At 60.4% G+C, this 24,129-nt stretch overlaps 2 protein-coding genes across 2 annotated transcripts in view; one reads left to right on the forward strand and one right to left on the reverse strand.

Annotated features, from left to right (window-relative positions):
* LOC119095726 (MICAL-like protein 1) overlaps positions 1 to 17,950 on the reverse strand; it is a 47,732-nt gene extending 29,782 nt beyond the window's left edge. Inside the window, exons 1-2 of the mRNA XM_037218578.1 lie at positions 17,862 to 17,950; positions 17,225 to 17,407 (exon numbers count right to left, since the gene is read on the reverse strand). The gene's annotated coding sequence lies outside the window, so the exon portion shown is untranslated. The remainder of the gene's footprint in view (positions 1 to 17,224; positions 17,408 to 17,861) is intronic.
* Positions 17,951 to 18,290: 340 nt separating this feature from the next.
* On the forward strand, positions 18,291 to 23,607 carry LOC119095952 (pre-rRNA 2'-O-ribose RNA methyltransferase FTSJ3). The gene is made up of 2 exons (XM_037218815.1): positions 18,291 to 18,413; positions 20,720 to 23,607. Exon 2 carries the CDS (start codon positions 20,738 to 20,740, stop codon positions 23,288 to 23,290), a length of 2,553 nt encoding a protein of 850 aa, XP_037074710.1. The 5' UTR covers positions 18,291 to 18,413; positions 20,720 to 20,737; the 3' UTR covers positions 23,291 to 23,607.
* The last annotated feature ends 522 nt before the right edge of the window (positions 23,608 to 24,129 follow it).

The raw sequence follows: 24,129 nt of genomic DNA on the forward strand, positions 1-24,129 counted from the left end.
TGGCCGCGCCACGCCGCAGCGGCCCGCTGGCCCCTCACCACTGCTATGTGAGCGGGCGGGTTACATTCGTTAACGGCCGCTGCCCTACCCTTTGGAGGACAAAAAAAAAATACTGACAGCTTCATTGGTAGCAGTACACATGACTGGCCGGGCTTTGATTCCGAATTGGGCCCAGTGCCACAATTGTGTGTCCTGGACATGGTGCTGTCCGCGCGTGCGTGCACACCAAGCAGCAGCTCCAGCCCCAACTCCAGCTCCAGCTCCAGCTCCAGCTCCAGCTCCAGCTCCAGCTCCAGCTTTAGGAGCTCCGCTCCGGCGCACGGAGCCGAGCCGTCTCCCAATGGCCTGATAGCCTGCGTACGAGGCCGTGACGTCCGAATCATATCCCTTGATCACAAGCCGGCCGGCTGGACCGGCGCTATCTCGTGCTGTGCCGGGGTCCGACAGCACGCACGTCAACACGCTGCGAGAAAGAGCACGTTCACAAGGGCACGGCGTGACCTCTCATGCAAACGAGCCGCCGCCGTGCCGCCCCAAGACCTTCAAAACCTACGCGAGGTCGGAGTTCGTCCGGCAACCGCGGCAAAAACACGCCGCGCTCCCTCCCACTTCATTTCACCTTCGTAACAGCATCGCAGTGGGTTTAAGCAGCACGCTTCCCAGCAGGCGTTAGCCAAGACCGGCCACTCACGAGCGGTATTGTTCGGCGTGGGACGCGGAGGTGGCGCCAGGGCCAGCAGTGGCAACTGCTATTAGCCCGGGTGGTGCAACGGTGACGCAAACAGGGGCGCGGATGGAGCGAGCGAGCCTTGAGGCCCAGTGTCCCGATTACGTTCACCACTGTCGTCGACTCCCCGTCCGACCGGCGACAGGAACTAACAGCTCGTAGGTGAGACGGCAGACATTGACTCTACAGCTATCAAGATAGTGAGCGTGTATTTCGTTGATGTTGACCGTCTACGACTATCGCCGCTGTCGCTGCAGTGCTCGATAATCCGCTACATAATCACGGAGGAGGCGGCCTGGCGGCGCCGGCGAACCGGACGGCCCAACATTCAATTCCATCACGCAATGCCGCTCCGGCTAATCCCAGCGTCATCACAGCGCCACACAATTCGCGATGCTTCCAAACACGGCTGGACTGCAGCGCTCGATGGCAACAGGACCGCCCCCAGAGGTCGGCGACCCCGCCCCAGCCGCACCACACGTTCGAGGGGGGCGTGGTCCCCCTCCCCAGCCGTCACAGCTGACCGCCGCCCACCACGGACGGCAATTGGGTGAGTCACCAGCGGCAGCCGGCCATGGCACGGCGCCGTCACGAGGTCCGCGGGAGTCGGTCGGTCCATCCGGCTGGGAGGCCACAGCCGCCTGCGGGCACCGGCCGCGGACAGAGGCAGCGCCGCCCCGGCTGAGCGGGCTCCCGGCCGGGCGCGGGGGACGATGCCGCGACGGGGTGGAGCGCGGTCCGCTGCCGGGACGTAAGTCACCCACAGCACCTCCGGAGGTCGCACCGCCGCCCCCGGAGGCCGCACCGCTGCCCCAGCAGCCGCCGGAAACATGCTGAGCTTGGTCCAATCCCAGCCGCTGAACAGGTGAGGTGGGAGGGGGAGGGGCACGACGGGAGGGAGCGCGCCTAGTCCCCCATGCTCAGTAAGCGTCGAGTGGCGGTCAAAGGGCAGAGAACGGCACGACGGCACCAGACCCGACGGGCCAATGACCTGACATCAAGGGAAGCCTCGAAGCCTTTGATAAGGTCAACTGTAGTTCAACTCTGGCTGACGATCAGGCTGGCTAAAGAGTTAAACCAAACAAAAACCTATACAATGCTGTTGCAGTTAGACAGTATGACTATGGCGTAGGACCGTGGACGACGTACTGGCAAACAATGGCCACCCGAGTGTTACATAATACAATATATAAAAGCAAGCCCCCCCCCCCCAAACATGCGGATGTATCGTTCTATAGAGTCGCATTTCCTGAACCCATTATATGGTATTTCCTCGCCTTACGATACAATATTCCCTAGCCGCATTATCCAGTATGCCCTAGTCTCATATTCAGTGTCACCCCAAGCACTACGCAACAATGGACGACCACAATGAATGGACGAATTCAATCACGACCGTAGAAAATACCCCACATAGGGCACAACCACCACTTCATAGCCGAACGACAGCACCTGGCTCTTCCGACCTGACCTCAGCAGCCGTGCCCGCCGTATCGCTCCCGCCCGCTGACCCGGAGGGGGCAGGGCGGCCGTGCCCCGACGGCGCCCGGGCCGGGCCCGCCTGACGCGGCCGGCGCCCCGTAAACACGGCCGGGGCTCGGCTGGCGGGCGCCTGGCCAGCCGGCCGGCCGGACACGGCCCGTGATTTGTCGGCGCCGAACCCGACAACAGACCGGGCACGCTCATGAATCCCGTGATTTATCGCGGCCGCTTTCACTTTCCCGGGCCGCGTCGGGGGCCCGTGGCGGACAGTTCGGAACGCCACGGGGCCCCGGGGTCACCCGGCGCCGTGCTGGACCCCGGGCTGGGCCCGACTGGACTCCAGGTCCCGGCAGTGGACATGACAAACACTGTGCGCCAGACACGGTGGGCCAAGGCCGACAGCAACAGATCCACTGCGACAGACCAGCGAGCGGCCCAGCGCCGAGACGACGAGCATCGGCCTGTGCAGGCCAGAGACTGGAGCCTAGCTTCTTGTGTGCAACACACTAGCAGTGATGGAGCGGAGCCATGCGGATCAAAGTACCCTGAATTCACCACGAGCCCGGTGCTACCGATAAGTGGATCAGGACAAACGGGCTTGGTGTCTTGAAACGCATGTTTTCACCCCAGTGAAAGCAGCTTGATTCTTTGATTTCTACAATGGACACCGATCTAGCCCTACACCACCTACTTAGAAAGACTGGCTTCACGACGCCGACGCGGCAAAAGTGACACGACTCCCGTCCAGTCCCAATTACCGACGCCATTACAGCGCAGGCACAATAGCGCGGCCGGCCGGGTGCTTACTCAGAGCAGGCGCCGAGCAGGCGGTTCAGTGGCCCCCCACGCATCGGCGCAGTACCGGCCCGGCCCGACGACGCAGCCAGTCCGCGGACGGCGGCGCCCCTGCCACGGCCCTGGTCAAACCCGGCGTACTCAGCAGGCCGAGCCGCCGTCTGCCTTTGCTCGCGCCACTGGAGGACGCCGCAGCGCCGCGGGAGGACGCCGCGGCCACATGGCGTGGCGCCCGGCCGCGTGAGAGGACGTGGGAGCGGCGTGCGCGATGTGCACCGGCCAGTCGGCCGTGCTGGGGACGTCCCGGGCAGGAAGCGGGGAGGCTTCCGGCTGATCAGCTGCCGCTAACGAAACCACAGGCTCTCACTGACCCGCGCTGGTTTTCATCAGGCAACATCCCACCACGTCACGCGTCGCTCTCAGGACCCCACGACACGCCCCGCCCATTTCCCCGCGAGCGGCAGCAGCGGTGGGCGCGGCGTCCCGAGAGGGGAGGGGCTCGGCTAGGGGGGGGGGGGGGCCGTCGCCGGGCGGCGGCGCCGCATCGGCGCAGACCGAGGAAACTGCCGCCGACTGGTGACCTTCAGCGGCCGACAGCGCGCTCCGTTTGCCCGGTCGAGTGCGGCTGAGAGTCGGCGCAAGTGCAGCCACGCGCCGCCAGCGGGGCGGCACGGGTGGCCGGTGGACTGACTAGGAGGTCAGGCGGCCCGGGAGGAGGCCGAGCGATCCTGGGAGGCAGCCGGGCAAGCCGGGGGTCGTGAGACGATCTACACCCCGGAGATTTGCTTTTAAAACCACAATGCTTACGCATTGGGCCCTTGCCAGTTGATTGCTTACGATCTAGATAAACAACAACAAAAAAACATTGAGGCACGGGTGAACCGCTGCATCGGCCACCGGAGCCACCGGAGGGGAAGGGCAGTCGACGGGGAGGAGGGTGATGAGGGTGATGAGCCGGACCTAAGGCCGGCAGGTAACGACGACAAGACGGTGTTCAGAGGCCAACGGACGGGAGCCAGGACCGGCGGACAGACAGGTCAGAGTCGGAGGGTCAGACAGGTCAGAGGTCAGGTCGACAGGTCAGAGGTCGGCGAGGGCGGGGCGAGCCCAGTCCACCGGCCGGAGGGGGACCAGAGCCTGCGGGGAGGCGGACCGGGGACCGGAACCGGGACAAACGGACGTCGCAAAAGGCCGCCAGGAAATGCGCCATTACAAAGACAAGGCTCCGAAGTGAAGGACGACAGTGCCGATTAACGAGTGCGCCCCACGAGGCCGGCGATACCGCCGGCCCGCGTGCCGAAGACCGACGCGGTTCCGTTTTATTGGCCAGGAGATGTTCGTGGTGCGCAATGCCCGTCATACTGCAACCGCTTAATGTTGACACGAACTTTTTAGATGCGGTTGGCAATGGTCCCGCTAGTAATGACGATGTCATTCCTAGTTAAGTTGCTTTTCGTTTCAAATCAGCTTGAATCGTGTCGGTGGAGTGGGGTTGCGTCGATGACTGCTTCGGAAGATATCGGTGTTTCAAACATCGCGAAGTCTGAGCCTCAAGCACGTGAAAACGTCGGCTCCGGACAGCCTGCTCTCCGTGTATACACCGAGCTCACTCACGCATGATCGATGTAGGAGGGCAGTCAAACGTCAAAGTGGCCAAGGCCCAAGTTAGACCGAGGCAGTCTCGTGTAGGAAAGACGCCGAGACACACAACGGTACCGGGGTTGAGGCCGAAGAAAAACCCGGCGCAGACAGGCTTTGCAGATTGGCCCGTGTCCGCAGCTGTATTGTGAACAACTCTAGAATGTCTCAGGTCGAGCACGAATGCTGACCACTGTTGCCAGCGGGAGCTCACACATCGAGACTCCCATTAGATCAGAAATTGGCCTTAGTCAGGCCTTGTGTTGATGTTAACGTGTATTTGGGCAATCCCCAATAAACTCCGGGCCATTACTACCGACCGTCAGCAGAAAAACGCACGGCTGAAAAGTCATGAGGACAAAGAGTCATTCAACAACGCATGCACTGAAAAACACGCACAGGCACACCAGTCACGACTTCGCTGCACAAACAGGTCATTGCTTCCTCAGATGCCCCTCGATACGCCGCTCGTAGCATATTTGTGTGTCGTGCGCACGGACATCCCTGCCAGCCGGGCAGACATCGGACATCCCTCCGAGCCGGGCGGACATCGGGCATCCCCAGCCGGGCGGACATAGAACATCCCTCCGAGCCGGGCGGACATCAGACATCCCCCAGCCGGGCGGACATAGAACATCCCTCCGAGCCTGGCAGACATCAGACAGCCCTCCGAGCCGGGGGCACATCAGACACTCCTCCGAGCTGGGCGGACATACAAATGTTCCGGGTTTTGCAGTTGATCAATGCTGATCGCGGAAGGCGGGCACATCAGTCCGGCGCGTCATCAGGCGCACATCTGCGTGCACATACAGCCGGCCCAAAACAGGCGCTCTGTGCACATAATTACGCCCCATCACCCAATCACTGTCAGCTGCGCGTATCCGTGGAATAATTCAGCTGATTACGTCATGACGGAGGGTCTGGAATGCAGCGGCAGCCGGCGGCCCGTGACCACCTGGACTCGGCGCGGAAGCCCAGACTCGGACTCGGCGGGGCTGCGGCACCCAGCGCGGGCTGCTCGCTCTTCAGCATCGGGCTCCACGCGCTGCGACCTAGACCCAGCGGCTCTGCCAACCGTCCTGAATACACGCTCTCGATATGGCGGCCGCACTGGCAAAGCTCAAAATGCGGCGGCTGCCGGCAGCGTTTCCAAGCGGCCGCGGCGGCGCCCCACACGCCGCGCCCAGTCACCCGCGGCGCGCCCGCGGTGCGACGGTCACGGCGCGCCCGCCGCCGGCGCAGGAGGGCGACGGGCGACCGCTTCCGGCGCGGCGCGCCACGAACGGGGCCAGCGGGCCGTCTCGCCTGATCGGCAGCCCGTCAAACCCGTCATCCGGCCGGCGCCCAGGCCGGGCCGGATAGGACCGGTCGGCGCTGGCCAGCACGGCACAGCATCGGCCGATGCTCGTGTTGCAGCGATGGTCAATGTGAAGACAGAACACCATCGATGCTCTGCGTCGAGACGGAGGAAAGCCCCGTCGACACCCAAGTCCCAGCGACGCTCGACACCCGTACCGAGCGCCGCTCCATCACCACTCGAGCGGCGCTCAGCAGCACTCGGTCACGGACACGACGACCGATGACTCCTGATTGGCGCCACCCGGACAGCACGGAGACAAATCGAAACGCACCGAAGGACGCGCCGAGGTCAGGCCTGTGGCCGATTCTGCGCCGAGGACGGTTCCGGGGACCCCGCTGAGAGGGCGACCCCGGCCCCGAGAACGACGCTCCCAGCATAGGCGGCGCCGGCGGCGGCAGGCCGACAGCGGGCCGGCGCAAAAACTCGCCGGCAAAACCCGCCGATGGGACCCGGCGCCGCAAAACCCGCCGAGTGACGGGGCGCACCGCGGGAAAAACCCACTGAGCGGCGAGGCGGGGCACTGGCCCGCCGTGACCGCCTCACGCACGTCTTGCACGTCCTCACGTCTTGCGACTACGCGTACGCAGACACTGACATTGAGCACGCGTGTCCAGCTTAATCGCAGACATGAGGCAGACAGGAGACGGGTCAGCGGCGCACGCTCAGCCGCGTGGCCCACCATCGTCGAGCGCACCATTACAGCGAATATGAGCCGTGCGGCCTTTCCAGGAGTGACACGGCAGCACGTCATCGGAGCACGAACTCGTCGTTGAGGTCCTCTCAAAACTTGACGTATCATCTCGGACGTCCGCCGCGCCGCCGCCGGAAGTGAGCCCCAGAGCGGCACCGGTCAAGACCGGTTCGGTCCGGCGGTTCCCGACCTGGCTCACCCGGTCCCCGTCGTCGACCGCCTGCTGCCGACCCGAGCGGCGGCGGCGGCGGCGGCGGCGGCGGCGGCGGCGGCGGCCCGGCCCAGCGGCGGCCGCCAATCAGGCCAGCCCCGGCGGCGCTCAGCTTGGATCGGGTCGGACGGCGGCGCGTCAAAGGCTGCGGCCCTCATCAGCGCGCGGCGGCAGGGCCGGGCCGCCCGCGGCCGCCGCCGCACGACCCAGTTCGGCCTGGCGCGCCGCCGAACGCGGCGCGCCGCGAGCCGCCCCGCCAGGCCGGTCCGTCCCCATCGCGAGATCCGCCACCGGTGGTACAACTTGCCCTGGTCTGCCGTAACCATGCAGCCGTCGCTGCCCTGCTCTGCAGTGATCATGCAGCCGCCGCTGCCCTGGTCTGCTGTGACCACAGGACCGGCGCCGTCCGGCGCGCTCCCGGTCCGAGCGCCTGAAAAGCCCGCCGCTGAGAAGCGAGCCTTCTTGCCCCGTCCCAGCGCGGCCCTGGCGCCAGCGCCGGCCGGCCTGATCCGAATGTTAACAGCGCGCGCGGGCCGCGAGCGACCGTTAGCGGCGGTCAGCGGACGTGACGGGCGGCGACGGCCGGCCGCCGCGCACGCACGCACGCACACCCCGCCGCTGACCGCCCGGCGATTGGCGCCGACGGAACGGGCGCCGACGACAGACTGCAGGCGGCGCGGCAGGGGCATGGCCAGGCGGCCGGATGGGGAGGCGGTGTGCGGTGACGCGTGCAGGACAGCTGAGACAGCGGGTCGCAGGAGACGGCAGGTCGCCCGTCCTGAGAGGGTCCGCTGCGGACAAGACCATGCAGCACACTCTTCGCCTCCCCCTGCGGCCGTCTCCTGGCCACGCCTCTGGCCGTGGGCACACACGGGCGACCACGGATGCGTCTGGATACGAAACTCGGCGATGTAATACACCGGCCACCACGGCTGGCGTCAGGATGGCGGACGTGAGCCAAACAAAGCCCACCTAGCCGGATCTCAGCCGGGCCTCGACCGCGACCACAATGCATTCACATCTCATTCAATGCGACCGCAATTCATTCTGACAGGCCAGCTACATGGAGCGATACGAGACGTCATCTGCAGTTATCTTCTGAGCTCCTCGCGGCATCGCTGACGCAGACCGCTCAAGACACGGCTAGACAGCCACGGCCGGGTCAAAGTACAAAGTCGGGGTCATCCGATCTCAACCACTTAGAGCGCAGCGGCGATCTCAACCACTTAGAGGCAGTGCGAACGACCGTCCAAGAGCTGCTGAGTAGCGCATGCTCGCCGAGGGCCGACGCCGGAGCGCTGAGAGCGGAGACCACTCCTGCCCGCTTCCGCACGCGTGCCACGCGGCCACGCCCCTCTCCGCCCCCCCCCCCCCCCCCACCGCCCCCTACAGCCGAGCCGGCCTGTCCTGGCCAGCAGCAGCTGCAGCTCATTGCGGCCCACGGCTGGGCGGCCACTGGGGGCACGCTAACGCTCGGCGCTGACGTCACTGTCGGGTCTGAACCCAGCTCCGGGTTTCAACGCGCCGACTGCAGGAGCGGCATCCATGCACTAACGCGACACGGTCACACTGGCCACGCTGTCCCCCCCCCCCCCTTGGAGCCAGCGTGGCGGATTAAGCCGCCGGTCAGGAGCTGGTGCGCGGCTCCTCACCGCGTACCGAGGCGCAATCTTCCATGCGCTTTCTTCCGAAACAGAGGTGCCGTCGGTTCAAAACACACGCGCCCTCCGCTATCGCCGCTGAGAGGCCGACCTCATCGGCGATACGGCGATACGATAACACGCACTGTTTATTTAGGGGTCATTCGGCCAAGTGGCCTGCACACACGCACGCACGGCGGAGGAAATGGTAAGCCTAGAGAACACACGGCTCGAACAACGTCCCCCATTCATCACGCGGAGCCCGCTCCACCGCGTACAAAGCGGCCGCCTGCGACAGGCAGGTCAGTTGTCACACAACCAGTTGCTGCAGGCCGCCAGGCGAGCGCTTTCACTGCTGCAAATAGAAGCGATACATATCTCTCCGTGACGGAGAATTTCTGAACGTCATCTGCAGGCACGACGCAACGGCCATACGTAACAGTGTGTTCCGAAGCGCTTCCGTGACTTCAGCGCCAGGCCGCGTCACTGCACACCACGTGACCCAGGACCAACCGCCGGGAATCACGTGGCAGTCACATCACGTGACGTGCCGAGAGGCGTTGGATTTCAGTTTCGCTTCTTGCGTGCGAGATTATGAATATCCGAGGCCGGAGTGTAACGGGTAAAAAATATTTCTGAAACCGCTTCGAGTAATGGAAGTTGATTTCACAGCGGTTCTCGAATGAACATCGCGTAGCACGTCACGTCACGCGGAGCACTAAATAACACCATTCGAGAGCCGTGTGAGCCTCAGAGCCAAAGTGTACCGAACAAAATGTCCCGCACGAAGAAAATCCAGCACCCGACCATGCCTCGAACGCCGGCGCCGGCGCCGGTGCCGCGTCACGCGACCTGCGGCAGCCGTGACGCGGCGGCGGCGTGCCGGCGTGACGGCACGACAGCGTGACGGGGTCGGCGGCGGCGTGACCGGGTCAGCGGCGGCGGCGTGCCGCGGCGTCGTGACGGCACCATCGCACGAGCCGCCGACGGCAGAAGCCCGCACTGCCGCCGCCGTGCAGTCGGGTCAGCCCGACGTCGGCGAGGTAAGGAGCTCACCGCGTCTCGCCGATGCGGAAAACAGAGATCACAGGCGAGACGCAACGGCGACTCTCAAACACCGCCAAACATCGTGTCCACAACCACTGACTGCAAAAGCAAAGGACATTACAACGTGCAACCAACAACCAAGCTCACAGTCATCAGCTGGCAGCATAAAACGCGTCCAATGCAACAGCCCAATACGGTATAGCAGAGGAATCATCGGGGCGCGGAGCTTTGGTGAAGGGGATCCGTGTACGTCGCGTCAAACCCACGACCTTCAACGTTTCGGCCACTAATGCCGGTATTAGCGCTAGGTTCTGTGCGCGGCGTTGAACAGGGATGGGAACTCTTGCTCACCTGTTAATGGGTGATGGGTAGGTATTATTACTGACAAAAAAACCGTAGCAGTTGAGACAATGAGCCCACGCTCTCCCTCTGTCTGCCCGCGGCTGTTCCCAGCAGCATCGCGCCCCGCCGTTGGAGGTCAGCGCGGCGCCCTGCCCTGCCGCGGGAGGCCCCGCACCGGCCGGCCGTCGGCCGCGGCGTCCACCGGGCCCGGCTGGCCCGGGTGCCGCGGGCTCCCGGGCGGAGCCGCTCCGGCCCGGCGCGTATTTCCAGGTCAGCCCCGCCCATCCGTCTTCGGTCGCGGCGCCAGATACGCCGCTAAAGGCGCGGCCGCGCCGGCTTTGTCGCCGGCCACCGGCGCACCCGGGCCGCGCCGGGCGCGGGCGTTACTTTCGTTCGCTGTATGGCTACTATTCATTACAGGTCTCTCCGCGGGTGTATACCCACGCTAGGGAGAGATTCGAGCGCCACAGTTCCATTGGACATCTCTCTGAAACGTTATCCATGTGGATAAACTGAGCCTATTTGGCCGGCCTCCGCGGCCATGTTCGTGTACCCTTGACCTGAGGCCGAGCCGATACAGCATGACCCCGGCGAGGGTAGCGGCGGGGAGCGTGACGAGCTCATCTCGTTCCCACGCCCATCCGCCCCGGCGACCGGGCGCCGGCCCGGTCCGTCATCCCCGAGCGCGCCAGCCCGCGTTATCTGCCGTCCCGGCACATAAATCGCCGTCCGTCCCGTTAACGAACCGGCCGACGCCGAGCGCGCGCGGCGCCCGCGCCGGTCACGTGACCCGTCGCCGGCCGGTCGCCGGCGAGCACGTGACCCGGACGGTGGCGAGCCGGTGTCGGCGGACGATGACAGAGCCGGCGTCCAAAAACGCCAGCTGGCCGACCGGCGCTGGGCGGCCCAGCTGATAACGGCCGAAACGGCGGGGCGTCCAGTTATGGACAGCTAATGGCCAGCCGGGCGTAGCTGCGGGTCGCAATGAAGAATAATTGGCTGTGGTAGGTAAACCGTTTACGGAGACCCAAAGCAGTGATTCGTTTCTCTCTATCGTTTTGTTTCTCAAGTCGTAGGCCGCCGACGTCATTCAAAAAGGAGGTCCGGGACAGTTCGTCCCCTGTGATTATTCACTCCGCTCGCCGGGGCCGTTCTAAATTGCTTATTTCCCGGAAGATTTAGTGGGTAATTAATTATTCAACACGACGCGTCAATGGTCTGAATGCACTTCACAAATGAGCTTAAAAAACTTGATTGATGTGAAGTGATATTAACCGAGGGCCATTGGCGGTGGAGATGGTCTCAATTAACGCCCACAAAAAGCATTCTTGCGTGGGGTCTCTCCCGGAGACAGAACGTCGTACGCAGCCTGAAGGCACTTTGTGCGCGACGTTTAAAAGACGGAAGGGTAGGATTTAGCTCAACGAAAAGAAACATGATATGAAGTGCCTTTAACAGACCCCTATTGAGCCAGAGCGCAAACACATCGTCCTTTTCCTGGGCGAGCCCATATAGAAAGCGGCGGGGCGATAAATCAAGGAAAATTACGCCCACGCCGTTCCCCAAAAATGACAACGCCGGGGGCCAATCGACGCAATCGGTACGCCAAACGTTTCGCTTTCCTGCTCGCAAGACAAATCGGCGGTGGTTGGCCGGCCCGGTCGCGCGGCGGGGAGCGGTCCGGGGCGCCGCCTGGTACAGCCACCGCCGCGCTTCCCTCGCCGAGCTGGGCGGCGCCCGCTCCCACCTCCGTCCTCCGTCACAGCGCCGAGGCACCGCGGAGGCGTTCGCCGATTGGAAACGCGATGGGCTGGGGCCGACGCGCCTTATAAGGCGTTCGGCCCATCAGCCCGCCCGCCCGCCGCCGACTGCGCAGCAGATCGGCTCCCGGACCGGCGAGGACGGACACGCATGCTGCCGCGACACGGCCCACTAACAGCGGCGGCCTTCTCTTCCCCCCCCCCCCGGCCTCGAGAGGGCCTGGCGCGACCTGACCAGCCGCAGTCGCAGCCCCCCCCCCCCCCCCACCAGCACCACCGCAGCCGAGCCCTCTGCGAGACGACGGGGACAAGGCGGCGGCGCGACCCGTACCGCCGATCGGTCGCTGTCCAGCCGGCACCCGCACGCGCTGGGCGGCCGCGCCGGGAGCGCTGCGCCGTTCCACGAACCGACACCGCGACGGCGGCCCCGCCACGGCACGGCACGGCTCGGGCTGACTCACGGCTGGCGGATGGGCCGCCGATGCTTGCGGTGCGTGATTCATGAAGACGATCGACCGCACCGCCGCCCGACCGCTCGCCCTCTATTTGTCTTGACGGAGAAAGCACGAATGGCTAAACACGACCGAAAACGGCGCGCACGTTTCCTTCGTTGTTTGGTCTATTCAGTCACGGGGAGCCAGGCGCTCGCTGGCCGCGTCGGCAACCGCTGCAGCGCCAGCGAAGCAGAAACCGGTCCGTGAACTGTAAGGTCAGGAGCCGCCTCACGAACGTCACGCCGGCCGGGGCGGGGCACACCGACCTGTACACACGCGCCCCTGCAAATAAACACCGGCCGTCTGAGCTTGGCCCCGACGATGAGTAAATCCGTGACCTCACCCTCTCGGCAGAGCCGATCGGACACATAAACACGCCCACGGTCCCGCTTCCAACCGGCCTTATTCGGCGCTCACTCCCATCCCGATCAAAGTGATAACCCTCTCCTGGAACTATTCGACGCACGCAAACGTCCAGCCCGCATGCGACCCGGCTCACAGCGTGGGCAGCGTCTGGCTGTGACACAATTTGACAGGACAATTTGCACGTGACGCTGATGACCGACAGCGGCTACACGCGTCCGGAAACATCCCGACGTCGAGCTGGACCGGCCCCGTCCCACCGGGGGCCTCCCGGGTCACTCGCCTCGCCCGCACGCATGTCCCACTCCCGGTCCGCCACGGTCAGCCCGGTCCACTTGGTCCGGTCCAGCCTGGTCCAGTTCGGTTCGGTCCGGCCCAGCCCGGCCGCGCCGGCGGCGGCGGGCTGACGTTCCCGGCTCACGCAGCGGCGGCGGCGCCCGAGGCCGTCTGCAGCGTGCAGAGCCTGAGCCGGCCTGCGCGGCGCCGCCCGCTCTGGGTCAGCGGTGCAGCGGCGCACCGGCGGCACCGGGTCAAGACCGCACGCGCCGCCGTCGCCATGGCGACAGGCGCCCGGCGCGCCGCGCGCGGAAACGGCGCCGGAATGGCGCGCCCGGAGACGTACGTCCGTGAGGAGGGCCGAGGACAAGAGGCCACGGCCAGCACCCCGCGACGCCTGCGTCGACGCTCGGCGGAGAGAATGGATCCGCCGCTCACGGCCGTCCTCCGGCGTCGACTGCCGACAGCTGACGACCCACCGGGCGAACTATCCCCAAACAGCTATAGACAGCCCGAGCCCGAGCCGCTCCGACCGGCCCCGGCGATGACGTAACCCAACCCCGCACCAGCCGCGAGGTAAAACAAACACGCGCCTGCATCACAGCCTGGGTTTCACCGCAGCGCCGCCCGCCTACCTCGGCGGGGCCCGACCCCGGCCGGCTTCGGCGTCCTCGGCCGTTTAAAGCGACCCCGGGCCGAGCCGGTGACAGGTCCGGATGGATGGCACGCGGCCGCGGCGGCAGGACCCGGCCGGCCACCCGCGGATCACACCGAATCTGCTCCGCCGACGGACGGCAGCGGCGCGGGAGCGCCAGGGGGCAGGGTTCATTCAGTCACAGACCAGGCGGGTGAGAGGTGGGTATGGCGCGGTGTCGTACGACGAACGCCGCACGCGTCCGGCACCATGGCGTTGCTTTCAACTCCAGGCAAGCTGAAAGTTCTGCATCGTCACCGAGTAAAGACCCAGCATTTTATGGATTGGGGGATAGAGCCAACGCATACAAGATATTACCCGTACCCCGAGCACCGAGTTCACTTCCAAACACGACAAGAGCCAACTTATGTCTTTTCTCCTTTAGAAGCCCCCCGCCTCAACAACGAAAAGCGTGTAGTTCATGACGGTGATCCCGCAGTTCATACTATGCCGAATACACCAGCTAACGTCAACTCGCTCCGAATCGGACACGAACTCTAAGACTAGTCGGCGAGAGGTGCACCTACTCGCACCTCCAGCAGCGAGCCTGCAGCTAACTCCGCACCCGGCCAGTCCAAGCCGGGACCTCGGTCCCAGCGCGGGCCGGGCGGCCTAGGGCACGCGTTCCCGTCGCTAGCCGCCGGCCGCCGGCGCGCGCGCGCGAGGAAGGAAGGACAGCGCGACCTTGGCCGGCCCGTGCCGTACCCATACATAATGAGACGCGCCTCGCCTTGACCGCGGGCGGGTCAGCGGTGGCCGGCGCGCGCGCCGCCGCGGTCCGCCCCTCCCCCCTCCCCCCCCCCCCCCGTCTGACGGAGAGACGTCCGTCCCCGTGTGTCGCGGACATTAGCCCGACTCGGGACCGGGGCACGGTTTCTAGTCGGACCGTGGCGTGTCGGCGGCGCGGGACACGGGCCGCGCCTTCCGTGAACGCCCTCGTAGCACTGTTAAACAGAAAGCTTCGAGCCGACACGCTGAGCTTTCCCATTCACACGGCTGTTCCAGAAATTATCATTTCCACCCGGACCTGCGTCCTCCTCCACCATGAAATGGATTACGGACCAGCGCCCTCGCTGGGCAAAAACTGACATACAATGCCCATGAGATCATCCATGCGCGACTCCGCCCGAATTAGAGGATGACAAACAAAACTGAGCGCGGCGCATGACATGGCGCGCGCGCCCGGGGACAAAACTAGGCGCCCGCCGCCGTGTGTAATGGTCGGCTATATTCACTTGAGCTACGTCGGTCCCCGGAGCTGGAACCACCGCGAACCGTCCGCACGCACCCAACCATGACCACAAAACACAACAGCGTTGATCGATCGGCCTACGCGACGGCTCGTGAAGCTGCCGAGCGGCTGTCGCGGTACGCGCCACTGAGCCGGTCCACGTGACACGGCGCGACCGAGCGAGACGTCCCAGCTGACCGGGGCCAGCGCGTGACCCGCTCCGTCGTGTCGGGCCGGCCGGGTCTGCAGCCGGCGGACCCTGCACGCGCCCCGCACGGCCGGCACGCCCCGGCCCGCAGCGCGATGCGCCGCTCCCCGTTCGTGTGGCGCCTTTCAGAGCTGCGCTAACGGGCCGCTCTGTATAGGCGGCGTGTGGGTCCCATTTTTAGTTTGGTATATTTCCGGGCACGGTCGACCGTGCGGTATCGCCATCACGGCGGCCGGCGCGGGTCGCTCCGGGTCGAGTTGAGTCGCCAGCTGCGCCCGCTTCGGGTGCTACCGACGGCGCGCACTGACTTGGAGCTCCACAGATGTAAAATGTGGCCATTTGTGCGCACTACGTGGCTGACAACGAGCCGCCAAAGCCCAAGCGACAGCATACGATGTGAGGCTAACCAGTATATCACTGTTCCACACGCATTATTTCAGAGTTAGAATTAGTTGGCTAATGCATTCCGTTGCACGCGTTCCACAGGTGGCGTTGAAGACGTGAGTCATATCCCAGTATGAGCCGTTAATGCCGTTCATGGCATGCACCATGTAGTGACACCGCACCCAATGTAGCCCAAGGCGTCCTTTAAACCGCCAACGCGGTCGCCGGAGCGCGCTCGCGAATAATTTACAGTTCGCCAGAGTCCTGACCGCCACTACAGATTGAGCACTTGTCAGCCCACAGTGGCTGCCGCGGCGGTGTTGCGACACCACCGCCCGCTCCCTGACGCCAGCCCACCCCCTGCCGTTCTCAAGTGGCCACGGTCTGCTCATTGAGCCCTTTCACCGCATTACAATACGTCCTCCGGCCGGCCGGGATATATTAGCGACGGAGCGCGCCCGCCCTCCGTTCGCCACCCCACCTGCTTTGTCGACCAGGTACCGCAGCCAGGGACGTCTCCCTCCGCGTGACGCGTCCGGGGGGGGGGGGGGGGCGCCGGGGAGGGGACAAAGGCACGCGGCCCGACCGGCAGCGTGGCCCATTATCCGCCTCCCGGGCGGTACAAAACAGCGGCGAGCGCGCCGCAGCAGCGCCGGTGACCGAGCGACCCGCCCGGTCCGGTGAGAGGTGCTCCGCTAGCATCGACCTCTGCAGGGCGGAGGGAGTGGACTCTGGCGCGGCACTCGCACGGATGGAGGCGGCCAGGCACTCTGGAATGCTGCCGGAGTGGGCCACCTGTTCTCGTCGGGTTCCCCCTGCCCCCCTCCCCCCTCCGCCTGTGTGAATGGCCGGCTCACAGCAGTGATTTTCTCAGATCGACGCACAAGTATGCGGTGCAGGAACAGCCGTGATCCGACGTCGGTGCTGGCCACTCGTGATTAGCGCCTCAGAGAGCTCTCTGAACTGGACTGCACACGTGGAGTGCTGATCCGATGCTCTCGGGTGAGCATCGAACCGCACGCCACGGAGCTCAAGAGAGCGCCGCTTGCAGCGTCTCGCCGGAGGCTTGGCGGCCATTCCACCGCTGAGACCACGGGTGGCCGACGGAGGCCAGCGGTGGGTGGGTGATTCTCCGCGTAATGAAGGCGCCCCAAGTAAGCGGGGGTGTAAATCACCAAGCCTGGCTCCATCCCGCGTCTCAAGCATTGCGACTGTCACCAACAAACTGCATCGAGCAAATTGCGTGGCGGCCCATTCGCGAGCAGTTAATCAACGGACAATGCTGTGCTCCGCACCGCGCCGACGAGAAATGGCCCACCCCGGGCCACCATTTGCTGTGCAGAGCAATGCGCCATTTCCGGCCTGTCAGCCCCACTGTCAAGGCCACAAACGGCCGGCCGGTTGTGAGAGCGGGTGTCGCCGAGAGCCGGCGTCGGCGGCGTGGGAGCCACGACACAGCGAGCGCCGACACCAGACCGCTCCCCGCGCGGGGAGGCGGCGGGGCCGTGACCCGGCTGTGACGCAGAGGGCGGGGGCTGCCGCCGAGGGGCGCGGTCAGTGCTCCGCCCGCGGTGGCCGCGACGGAGAGATAAGGACCGGTCATGACGTCACAGGCCGCCCGGCGGACGTCGGGAGGCAATCAGCCGCAATACATGATGGACTGATCAGACAGCCAGCGCTGGATACAGCGCAGACTGATGAGAAGGTAGCGCCGCCCGGAAACCAGGCAGGTTGGGTCACGTGGAAACCGGCCTGCGACGACAACTCCCTCCTAATGTCATAGCGGTCACGCCACTCACGCAGTAATGAGTGCGGACCACCTGACCACCGCGACACTGATCCCCCATGCTCGCTCATCTGCGCCTTTCTGACTGGACTCACCTTGCCGTGTTCTGTGTGTCCGCGTCTGGCGGGGCGTCTGCAGCGGTCGACGTACGGGCAGCAACTGACTGACCGTCACCACCCCGGCGCCGTGACACAACTGACTCACGGCGTCCGCGGCCCACCACCAGCCGGGCGCCGGCAGCAGGAGCGGCGGCGCCCGCACCGCGCACGCAGAGCACTCTGTCGGCACAAAACATAAGCTTTAGTATACGCCAAACGCAAGGCGAGGAAAATATGCGACCAGGTTCCATTACTCATTTCATGCCAGAGCAAATGTGTCTGTATCAGCTGCACCCAAGATATCCGGAAATGACTTCCAGGCGCTAGGTGCCTGGGTCAGTCAGTTCAAATCTAGCTAGGCGCTTTTCATGAAGCATTTCCTTGAAACAAAATTTATCTCAATCCTAACCTTACGTGAGGGAAGAGCCTTCTCGAGAAAACTGGAGAACGGATACGGTCACAAGCAAATCTTACAACACGAAATCTGAAGCATAGTGTAACAACTCAGAAACACGGAGGCTCGAGTCCACCCCGATAGGTAGGTTACACGGAAGTTCTAGCCATGCCCGGCGCCACAGCAAGCACACCGCACTCTTTCATTGTCAGTTATGAGTGATCCTGGCTGTAAGCTTACCTTAACTGTCATCCAAGCGGTGAATGAAATGCGAGTAAACAAAGCATCACGGGCTCCTCGCCCAAACGCCCTTTCGCTCAGCGCTGCCGTTTGCACGTCGTGAGTGCTCCGGGGCTTTGGCTTCCAAATTTCACTATTCCGTAATGCTAAAGTCCTCTGTGCCTACCTTCAACAGCATGAAAAATGATTTTCCTGTATTTCTAGTTTTTCTCGATATCTTGAAGTTTAAACTGAAAAGATCCGTGCTAATGAAATTGTTATGATAATCACAAACAGAATCATTTTTATATTTTCCATCTACACTTAAAATGCATAGTAAAGGAACTAAATCTGGAGCAATGGCCTTTTCATTCATAAAGGGCGCTTATGCGACGTTTACGAATGGTCCACGCACATGGGACGAATGAGCTAGCTATTGTTAGCGGTAGTGCCGTGTAAGGCACTGATCATCGGCGGAGGGTTGAGGACGTGAGGTATTTCGCGAAGGCATCGAGAACTGCCATCAGTATTGGGCATAAGGCAGGTTGATATTGCTGAGGCTCTTCAAAGGAGGTAATTATGCGAATTGCTGCTACAAAGGAGTCGGTATGCCTGTTTTTGTGGACATTTGCATCAGTCCATGCGTGAACAGGGTCGGGCTGCAAAGCATGGCAAACCGTTCAGTTATCAGTACCTTTACCAGATAAAAGACATTGCATTCAATATGAATTGTCATCAAAGAAAGGACTTTATTTATTCCCACATTAATACCAATGCTTGCACCATATTTGTTCAGTACAGTTCAAGCTACCATGCATTCATTATTTCCCAGCTAACAGCACTTGGAAAACTGCATTATTTTCTGTGGTTATCACATCACCTGCTACATGACATCTTTTTGGTGGTGGTATACATTGCTACCTAATGTTAGAAAAAATTCATTGTACACTGTTTGTCATGTTTAAGGTGGAACATATCATAAATAATCTTAAAACAGGTAGATTCATGCTCATACCCTCAAGTTTTAACATTTACGACAGCAAGCTCCCGAGCGCATGCACCCCACCGCCTCGACTCCCCAGCGCCATTTCTGTGTTGCCGTTGTGTAATTACAATATTTCTGCTTATCAAGAACCATAAAAATATGTGGGACTAAGGTAACGATCATAATGCAATGAAAAACGTTTCTTATCGCGTCCAGGTACGTTTATGAAACAGACAGGCCAGAATAGTCCAGAACATAGCCTTAACTAGCCTGACCTGACCTAACCTAACCTAACCTAACCTAGCCTAACCTAACTAACCTAGCCTAGCCTAACAACCTAACCTAACCTCACCTAACCTAACCTGACCCCCACCCTATCCCATTCAATTCAGTGTCCCATTGGCATCCATGTTCCATGTCATATATATGTACTGTATTAAGAAGTTTTGTTTAGCTGCCATATTCTCATTTTGCTTTTCATTCCCACGCAAAAACGTCATATTTCCCCACCATGTTGACCAATCTACATACAATATGGAAGACTGCTTGGATATGCAAGACACATTTTATTGAATTCTTGTTACCTTGGCCTCATACATTTTTATGGTTCTTGATATGCAGTAATGTTGTGATCATGCAGTAATGCTGCGATCACATGTAGAAATGGCGCGGGGTACCCTGTGGTTGCTGCATGTTTGCGCTCAGATGTTTGCTATCTTAGTTATTTAAGCTCCAAGGTGAGAGCTTAGAGACCTGTTTTATGATTAATTACAATATGTTCTGCCTTAAAAATCATGATTGATGTACAATGCTCTCTCTCAACATGAGGTAGCAATGTATACGCTGACCCTGCAAGGAGCAATTTCAGCTCATGCATGCCATATTTCAGAAAGCTCATAGTTTGATGCAAGTATACCAAATACAGCATTTAGAGGGCCTATGCTTCATTTAATGATGATGATGCTAGGTTAATTCAGGTCCACTGTTGTCCTAAGAAATTCAAGCCAAAATAAGTGAAATTGTTTTCCAAATTATATGGCCAGTTTTTCATATTATGCACCAGATAAAGCATACTACTGTGGCATAGGCGTCTCAGAGTTTGGGTGCAGTAGATGGATTTATGTGAATGGGCAAGGTGGTGAATATTACCTGCTAGCACAAAATTGGCATGATTGAGTACACAAAAAGCTGGCCTAGTACCAATGAGATGTTGTCATGACTTATGTTTTGTAATGGAGGATAAACTGAGTATAGCAGTGCAAGACAGGTGGTGGCATTGACCAGCATCAGTTAAACTCATCTTGTCTTTTTACTATGAATAACTACTTAGCATTTAATTTTGGGCTCAGCCCCTTCTTACTTACTTCTTTACTTCTTTCTTCTTACTTTTTTAACCATAACCAAGGTTTTTTTCTCCTTTTTCTACCAAACAGCATCACCAACATAGCTTTTCAGGGATATAATTTGGGAAGATACAGTTCCACATGAAAACCCTGCAGTCAGTCTATCCAAATTCATCAAGTTTGGTGTGAAGGTGAAATATGAAGTCATCCAACACAGTTTCTGTCTCCTTGCCAATGTCTGCAAATATGTTGTTCAACTCTTATAGGAAACCCTTTGATTTTGAGCCCTGACATCTGACCTGGGTAGCCAATTTTCCAGGCCTGAGACATGGGGGCTGGTTCGCTGAGTTGGCTGCCACCCAGTCCCATGTTGATTGACCCCATGTTGATTGACTGATCCTGCGCAAGTAATGAAAGCCTATGTGAATCATTTGCTCCTATATGCTCAAATGCACTTGCACTCATATGCACTTGCTCCATGATGGGCATAGTTTTAGAATGTAACACTTGTAAGTCACATGCTGGAACTGAAGTTCTTCTTGTTCTTTCAGTGTCACTAAGGCACCACAATGGGTGTCAAACACCAAACTGGCAAGCAGCGGAAGGACAAGTTCTATCACTTGGCCAAGGAGACCGGCTTCCGCGCTCGCTCCGCATTCAAGCTGATCCAGCTGAACCGCAAGTTTGAGTTCCTGCAGAAGGCCCGCGTGGTGGTGGACCTCTGCGCCGCGCCTGGATCATGGATGCAGGTGGCGCGCCAGAACATGCCCATCTCCAGCATCTGCGTGGGCGTGGACCTGGTGCCCATCAAGCCCATACCGAACTGCATCGCGCTGAAGGAGGACATCACCACCGATAAGTGTCGGCAGGCGCTGAAGCGGGAGCTCAAGACGTGGAGGGCGGACGTGGTGATGAACGACGGCGCCCCAAACGTCGGCAAGTCCTGGCTGCACGACGCGTTCAAGCAGGCCGAGCTGACGCTGTCAGCGCTGGCGTTGGCCACTGAGTTTCTTCGTAAGGGCGGCTGGTTCGTCACCAAGATTTTCCGCTCGAAAGATTACCACGCTCTGATCTGGGTGTTCAAGATGCTGTTCAACAAGGTGCACGCCACCAAGCCCCAGGCGTCTCGAAACGAGTCGGCCGAGATTTTCGTGGTGTGTCAGGGCTTCAAGGCACCGGACAAGATTGACCCCAAATTCCTCAGCTCGAAGTACGTCTTTGGTGAGCTGAATGAGGAGAAGCCGACGCAGCTGGTGTTGGGAAGACCGCAGAAAAAGGAGAAGGCAGTGGGATATGCTGATGGTGAGGCCACCGTCTTCAGCGTGTTGCCGGCGTCAGAGTTCATTAGCAAGCCGAACCACCTGGAAATGCTGCAAGGTGCTAGCAAGATCGTCTTTGACACCGATGTCATCGCCAATCATCCTTCTACTACTGACGAAATCCGTTCAAGTTGCGAGGATATCAAAGTGCTCGGTAAAGCAGAGATCAAGGCACTGATCAAGTGGCGAAAGAAGTTAAAGGAGCAGCTGGAAAAGAAGGAGGAAGTAGAACCGCCCAAAAAAGAAGAATCCGAGGATGACGAAGAGGATGAGCTGGCGAAAATAGATCAGCAAATCGCCGATTTAAAAGCCCAGCAGCATGCTGAAGCGAAAAAGAAAAGAAAGAAGCTTCTTCAAGAGAGACGAAAAATTCTTGAGAAGCTTCGCGCCTCTGGTTACTCAACAGAGGGAAGAGTAGAAACATCTGAACAGGACCTGTTTGCGCTTCGTGACGTTAAAGATCCCAGTAAGGCTGTCGATGCTGACCTTAATGACATTCCTGTGGAGGAGGAGGCTGTTGAACATGAAGAAGGCCCGACGACGAGGCAGTTTGCTCGCGACCACGAAACTCGTGATGCGATGGGGAACTTCGATCCGAGTGTGGAAGATCGTCTTGATGAGGACGAACTGCAGTGGGTCGACGATGATGCTCAAGATCCGGATGGCCTCGGGCTGGAAGCCGATGGTGAAGACCGGTCAGACGAGGAGGAGGAAGACGAAGAAGAGCCTCAGCTGCTGGTGGATGACATTCAGCTGACGAAGGGCGGTAAAGTGTCAAGTTTGGAACGACGAGCGCGCAAAGCGGAGTTGTGGTTTGACAAAGACGTGTTCGAGTCGATCGAGGATGAGGCAGACGAGGATTTTGAACTAGAGCAGGCCATCAAATCTCACGAAGCAAAAGGTGGCACTCTGTTTAGTGGTAGTAAAGTGGAAGAGGGGAGGGCGGAGAAGTCCACTAAAAGGCTCTCGAAAGAGTCAGCGGCAAAAGAGAAAGATGCCGACTTGAATAAATTTGACAGTGATAGCGAGGAGGAGGAAGTTGACGCCACAGCACAGAGTGACGATGACGCCAAGTCAGACAGCGACACTGACAGCGACTCGGACGATGAACCCCGTGGTAAGCGGTCAGCCAAGCGCGGCAAGCGCACGGCCGAGCCGTCAGAAGCGGCACCGAGCGCCAAGAAGCGGGTGGTGAAGCTGGACGCTGAGGGGCTCACGCTCGGCTCCATGATGATTCACTCGAAGAAGGCGCGCCGCGACATCGTCGACGCCAGCTACAACCGCTACGCCTTCGACGACGTCAACCTGCCGGCCTGGTTCGTGGATGACGAGAAGCGCCACATGCGCTGGCGGCCGGAGCTGGACCCGGCACTGCTGGCCGAGTACAAAGAGCGACTCAAGGACGTAGACGCGCGGCCCATCAAGAAGGTGGCCGAAGCCAAGGCGCGCAAGAAGCGGCGTCTCCAGAAGCGCATGGAGAAGGCCAGGCACCGCGCGGAGGCTGTGGTCGAAAAGGAGGACACGACTACGATGGAGAAGGCGCGCGAGCTGCGCAAGATTTACAAGCGTGCGCGCAGCAAGAAGCAGCAAGAGGTGAAATACGTGGTGGCGAAGAAGAGCACGACGCATGGCAAGCGCGCGCAGCGGCCGGCTGGTGTCAAAGGTCACTACAAGGTGGTTGACCCTAGGATGAAGAAGGACATGAGGGGGATGCAGAAGGGTGGGAAGGGCGCGAAGAGCGGAAGGCCCGCCAAGGGTGGTACGGGACGTGGGGGCGGTAAGGGACGTGGTGGGAAAAGGTGAAGAAAGAAATAATACGCGAGTGTCTTCATCACCGTGTGAATAAACCATTGTGTACAATTTGTTAAATGGTATCGTCACGTTCTCTTAGGAACATTATATGACATACGACAATGAAAGGCGCATGCAGCAGCGAACGAATGTTTGTGCTGCGCCTGCGCTGTGGTTCTCCGATCAGCGAGTGCGAACTGGGCGTGGCTGAGTGTGGATGCAAGTTGCAGCTTGCAAGAATGTAGATGGTGTCAACTGGATTTTAGTGCAGTCGGTATCTCTTCTATTCAAAGTACGCGAATTTGGGGTTGGTGTTAAGGACCAAGAAAGTGGACATGGGGGGGGGGGGGGGGGGGAGGCGAATGTGGCAGTGGCTTCCTCCCTTGAGGAAGCGAGCGGGCGAGGGGCGGCTGATCAACGTCAGGTGCTCTTCCACGTGGCCGGAGTAGACCTTAATTTGTGTTATGCTTACGTTCCTCTTAAAAAACTGAAACGCTACAATGATGACTGGGCTGTTACGAAGGTTCGTAGAAGTGTTTAGGGCCGATCCTACCACTCACCACGGTGATCCATGCCCAAAAATGTTGCACGGAAGTTTTTTGAAGTTCGAAGAAAGCTGACGTGAATGATCTTAAGTCTCGCGTGCGGCGACAGGAGGCTGATATTCGCTGACAACATAACGTCCTTTACGGGCTGCTATTGTTGAATGCTGTCTGAATATTCGCAAGTTAAATAAAAAAAGTTCTTGAGATTGCGGCGGTCATGTTTTGGTTTTACGAGCAGAAGACATGTGGCTCACTGTTGCATTTGTTTACGTTTAGGGTTGTGATTGGGTCCCGGGCTGTGGAGCG

This window comes from Pollicipes pollicipes, unplaced genomic scaffold, assembly GCF_011947565.3.
Source record: "Pollicipes pollicipes isolate AB1234 unplaced genomic scaffold, Ppol_2.1 Scaffold_4219;HRSCAF=4965_pilon_pilon_pilon, whole genome shotgun sequence".
Lineage (NCBI taxonomy): Eukaryota > Metazoa > Arthropoda > Thecostraca > Pollicipedomorpha > Pollicipedidae > Pollicipes > Pollicipes pollicipes.